Genomic DNA, 5,428 nt, shown 5'->3' on the forward strand with positions numbered 1-5,428 from the left:
GTTAATGTAATGTTTATTTAAAAAAAAAATTGCAACACTCATCCCCATAACCACATTGACCAAAGTACAAAGAAAATAGAACCAACTGACACCTGGAAAAATCTGGTACATAGACTTCTAGCTTACTTAAGCCAATAATGGAGAAAAGGAGAAATGTTGTAACCATATTTGGTTGGTATTGTGTAAAGCTCCGATGAAATTAAAATTTTATGATTTTTAATATTAATTATTTCTTTATATTGTTATTAACTTCTACCATTTATTATTGTTTTAATAATTAATAAAATAGCATTAAAATAATATAATAATAAAAATTTAGAAATGGAAATGAGAGACAAAGATTTTTATATTGTTGAATTGTTTTGTGTAGTTTGAATATTAAAGAGGAATTACTTACATCTAAATTATCAATAAGAATTACATTCAAAAGTTTACTTAAACATAAATTAGCACTGGTTCAAGTACTGCTTAAAACTGTCTATATTCCCACACGTAATCATATTGATAAAAATATATTATTAAAAATTTCTTGATAAAAAATTCCTTTTTTATTAAAATTTTATAAAAGAATATATTTTTAAGTTACCAAAGAAAATTCGCCTAGGGGAACTATATGACAAGTAAAATGTTAGGGACTTGATGAGTGAGATGTTGAAATGAGCTTCTTCTAGCATAATTCTGTTTTAGGATTTGATTAAGTTGAAATGATCTCTGTCGGTTCTATCATCTATGAAGCCGGATATATAAACTATAGCCCTTCATTAAACAGGCTCCTAGAAATACATTGAACATATATAACTACAATCAAGTCGTGTTTTCCAGTAGGCTACTAGCAAAGCAGATTAACTGCTATTTAGAAACTATTAACATCTACTTGCAGGCATCCACTGACTGAATCACGAATCCATGTCCGGCGTCGATGCTATTAGCTCGGGTGAGCTTGGGAGTGGGTCTACTTGGCTAAGTGGAACTGCTTTTTGGAGAACATGGAAAATGTTGACATCCAGGATCATTGGTTTACTTCCTATATTTGCAGGCTGAAATACACACACATCATGTTCCTCTAAGTTGTTGTCGTTCACAAAGTTCCTCCATCCACCTGAAAGACCTCCACAATCACGGCTTCTGTGATAATAAAATCGGGTCTTCCATGTACGTTTGTTCATTCGAAGAATCACATCCGCATTATCTTTCGGGAGATATTTAGCCACCCATGCAGTAGGGACAGCCTGCACAAACTCAAAAAAGGAAATAACTGTAAATCATTGAAGAATGGAAAGCAGTTTGATCGAGTTCAGGGATGATGTTTACCATATAAAACCGTCTCCCAACATGTGTGGGCTTCATAATTATCATAAATCCTTCATTGGTTAATGCTTCTTGTGCCTTTAAGAGGACATTCGTTTTCTCAAATTGAGTCACGAACCTTTTACCCGTTGTGTGCCACAAGCCAAAGACATCGCCATCGCCATCCATTGTTGTATGTTCATACTCTGAATCATTCACATGTGAGGGCGGAAATGAGAGTACAATTATCAGTCATTAATTCCAGTTACGAAGGTAAGATAATCCAACTATATGGAAAAAACAACGAAAAAGGAAGCACTCATTCCGAGTACCAAAAGCATAGAGAGTGACCATAATATTGCAGTGTCAAAAGTTAAATTCTACCATGGAATGCAGTCTTAGAGGCTAGAAGTACTCCTACCAGTTTCAAGTCTTTCGACCTTCACTTCTCCAGGAAAAGTAGGAAGTTCTTTGCCTACAAGGCTCTGCTTCGCATGGATAGACCGAGTACCATTATCTGAATTTCGGATCTTCTTTTTACTAGCTGCAGAGTTGATAGGTTTTCTTGAGGGCCTCGCATCCATGTCATTGTTAGTCGATTTTTCAGGACCGCTTTCGAGGCCACATTGAGAAGAATTGTGCAAAATTTCATCACTATTTTCATTCACCTTCCTTTTAGTTTGGTGAGTGGCATCAGATTCTGTATGCATACACTTCCTCACGAAATAAGAAGAAGCTTTTTCACACAAGCTCTTGCCATCAAACATTAGAACATCAAAATGGGACACTCCATTGTATTTGAAGATCAAAAAATCATTTGCAACCAATGAATGGTCTTTTACAAAAGTTTTCCATCCACCGTTGAAAAACAAGGTATCATCATCATCTACTGTCAGTCTTACATCCCATATGCTACCACTAGGACCTTTAAGAGTCACAGTTTCTGGAAGCTTTTTCTTGATGTTCTTAGCAAACTTTTCTGGTATTTCCTGCAGTTTGATATATCATTAAAATGCAAGGTGAAACCTTTCACTAGAATTTTTTAATAATAGGCAAAAGAGGGCGGACAGTTTACCCTAAAAGCAAAGTCAAGGGATGAACTGCATATTTCAATCAGAGTTCTTTCTTTCCCCCAAAAAGAGTTTCACTTCAACTAAGCAAAATACACTAACAACAAAGGAAAAAAGCAGGAACTTACCAACCGCTGAAGAAAATCACCATGGAGAAATTGTGAGAAATGTACACACTGAAAATGGGTCCAAAAGATTTCCTCTTCCCAGTCCCTACAATCCTTACATGTATCTTCCATTTGCTTTAACCAAAGAGAACTGCAACTCAGAACTCAGATGATCAACAAAACAATAGAAAGTGTTAGAGATGATAGAAATATCCTACTGCAAAACAAAATCATTAGCAGCGAAAATAAACTAAATGTGAACATATAAAATAATCACTGTGGCATCTAAAAATGGCTGTCTTAGAAGTAAATTCGCCGTAATCTTGTAGTGAAGATCGCCCCTAACGTTAACACAGAACTTCTATATTTATAAAGGTTTTCTAGAAAAGAATCGGGAAAAAAAAACAAAAAATTAGTCGAAAAATTTTGACCCAAAAAACTGCAAAAAGAAACAGACAAGAGAAAAAGAGAAGAAGAACCTACTATTAAAATAATAGTGTCAGTTTTTTAAAACAGCAGAGAATTTTCCACAATCAAAAATATTTCCTGCAACAGTAAGAGAATTTTCCCCAACTGAATATTTTTTGCACTACCAACAGAAGATCTATCTAAAGAAGGAAGCAGACTGCTCACCTTAATGGGTTCAACCCAGAAGTCAAAGAAAATGGAAGAAAATAAAAAGAAAAACCCAAAAGTTGTAAGTTATTAGCTATGAAAAGTACAATTCATCTGCAGGCTGGTTTTCATCATTCTGAAATAAATGCTTTGCTATTATAGTTCATTTAGTTTTAAAATTCTGGGTCACTGAAGAAGCCAAAGGCATTACTGAGAAGTTAAAACTAAAGCAAACAAAAATTAGTAAAGATGATCGAATTGTTTGTACCAGAGAGAAGGATGGAGTTGGTGGAGCTGAGACTGAGACTGAGACTGAGACTGAGCTGGAGTAGTGGACCCGTAGGGCAGGAGTCTCTTTATAAGGACGTCTTAAAGGGCGAGCCTTTTTTGTTATGGAGTGGATTAAGAACATAACAAATAGTTTAGAAAACATGGCACTTGGCAGTTAACATTTCCCACGTTTCAACTTCGGGGACAGCGCCGTTTGGTCTGGTTTCCACAACCCCATCATGTTTGGTCCGGATAAGGGACTAGAAGTGGGTGGCCGGTTCTGCTGTGAGCTTAAAAAAATAATAAATTACACTATCAGTTATTCAATTTTGATACAAATGATAAAATTATCACTTTAATTTTAATTTAATCACTTAATTTTTGAAAAATAATAATCATTAACATTATTAAAAAGTGATAAATTAATTACTCATTAATATTTTTTGTCATAGACCAAAACCCAGGCCAAAATCCAAACCACAACTTCCAATTTATACCCTCTAAGCTACATTGTTATGTTGCCAAACCACAACTTCCAATATTGCCAAAATCAGAAACAAATATTGCAACCTAACTGTAGAAATATCACAACCAGCTACCCAAATATGAATAAAAACATCCAAATATAAACATGTAAATTATGTCAATATCTATCCAAAAAGAAGTTTAAATAGAGACATATGGATATAAAAGAAATTTACCTGAACATTAAGGGTGGAGCGGTTCCCAGGAGAAGGTTGAGGCAAGCACAAAATAGGGGTGCCCTCAGCATGGACAACAAGGCTTACACCAACACTCAATGGCCACCCATCTTAAGCTAAAGTGGAAAGGGTCCCTATAAAAAACATTTCCATTATGGTCTTGGAAACCTCAGCGGGAAATGACTTGTGGCTGGTTTTTGTTGGTGGGACTGAAACAGTGGAGAGCGAGGAGCATAATTTGAATGAGGGTTTGGGTTTTGCTTGAAGGAATTTGGGTTTTGGAGGGAAGGGTGGAAGGAAGTGTGTCGACAAGGATTGAGTTTGGATTTGGAGACTCATTTTCATTCCCCTTCGGATTTCCTTGCTAAGATAGATATGATATTAGATGTCTTCGCTGTGTTGGTATTTTTTGAGTGATAAAACAGAAGATTAGGTTATTAAATGTTCGCAATAATAATAATAATAATAATGAGTACAAGAAAAAGAAATGGAAATGACCTCAAAATGAGATGAGATGGTGCATTTAGTTAAATATGGTGAAGGAAAGTTCTCGATCCTTCTCGTCATTGGAACTATTCTCTGTGAAGCTTGTCCACTGTCGTTACCGTGATCCACAACCTCATGCTGCTGTTGAACTACTCTATACTTTTTCTCTAATTCTCCTCCTCCTCCTCTTCCTCTTTTTTTTCATTCTTCTTCTTTGGTTCTTTTTCTTTTACTGCCCAACCCAGCTAAGGTTTTAAATTGGGGTCATTTACACAGTAGGATGCCATGTCACTTTTCTGTTAGGTTTGTAATAAAAATGGTTAAAATGACCGATTTGTTATTTTTCAAAAGTTGAGTGGTTAAATTAAAATCAGAGTGGTTGTTTTGCCAACTGCATCAAAATTGAGTGACTGTTAGTGTAATTTACTCAAAAAGAAATTATGATAAACTTTTACCTATTGAATAGGTTTTTTAGACACTATATCTATTGAATAGATTACAAGTTAATAATTTATATATTATCATAATTTTTGGTGTTTTTTATAATAATTAAGTAAATAAAATAAAATAAATTTATTAAGAGAACCAAACTTTATATCTCCTCATTTTTTTGATACTATCTCATATTCTTTTAATATTCTCTCGTAAATTTTTTTACTTCAATTTTTTTATATTTCATCATAATTTTTTTGTATTCTATCATAATTTTTATATTTCTTAGAATTTTTATATTCTTTTTTATATTATCTCATAATTTTTCATATTGTTTCAAAAAAAGAATTTGGTACGATATATAGTTTTGAGTAAAAAATATTATTCTTAAATATAATGAAATTTTAATGAAATTTTTTACGGAAAAATTATAATCATTAAATTTTAAATTTGTAATGCC

The 5,428-nt window shown here is 33.7% G+C and overlaps 1 protein-coding gene across 6 annotated transcripts; it reads right to left on the reverse strand.

Annotated features, from left to right (window-relative positions):
• Positions 1-662: 662 nt before the first annotated feature.
• LOC108480259 (B3 domain-containing protein REM16) lies at positions 663-4,501 on the reverse strand. Of its 6 annotated transcripts, none has more exons than XM_053029141.1 (6): positions 4,051-4,501; positions 3,098-3,639; positions 2,486-2,615; positions 1,709-2,276; positions 1,312-1,493; positions 663-1,238 (listed from the first exon to the last, which is right to left on the reverse strand). In XM_053029141.1, the coding sequence occupies exons 3-6, from the start codon at positions 2,594-2,596 to the stop codon at positions 897-899; spliced, it is 1,203 nt and encodes a 400-aa protein (XP_052885101.1). In that variant the 5' UTR covers positions 2,597-2,615; positions 3,098-3,639; positions 4,051-4,501; the 3' UTR covers positions 663-896. The 6 variants fall into 6 exon arrangements, with proteins under 6 accessions (XP_052885101.1, XP_052885100.1, XP_052885094.1 ...); XM_053029140.1 differs by having other exon boundaries at positions 2,486-2,628; positions 3,348-3,639; positions 4,051-4,500; XM_053029134.1 differs by having other exon boundaries at positions 3,348-3,639; positions 4,051-4,494.
• Between the last annotated feature and the right edge of the window lie 927 nt (positions 4,502-5,428).

Source organism: Gossypium arboreum, chromosome 1, assembly GCF_025698485.1.
Source record: "Gossypium arboreum isolate Shixiya-1 chromosome 1, ASM2569848v2, whole genome shotgun sequence".
Lineage (NCBI taxonomy): Eukaryota > Viridiplantae > Streptophyta > Magnoliopsida > Malvales > Malvaceae > Gossypium > Gossypium arboreum.

What these genes read in the sequence shown, in the direction of transcription:
- LOC108480259 (XM_053029141.1), bottom strand. Translation starts at nt 2,596, where the DNA reads ATGGAAGATACATGTAAGGATTGTAGGGACTGGGAAGAGGAAATCTTT. An exon ending in GGTCGAAAGACTTGAAACTG is followed by an intron (nt 1,494 to 1,708) that starts GTAGGAGTACTT and finishes TGAATGATTCAG; the next exon opens with AGTATGAACATACAACAATG. An exon ending in TTGGGAGACGGTTTTATATG is followed by an intron (nt 1,239 to 1,311) that starts GTAAACATCATC and finishes TCCTTTTTTGAG; the next exon opens with TTTGTGCAGGCTGTCCCTAC.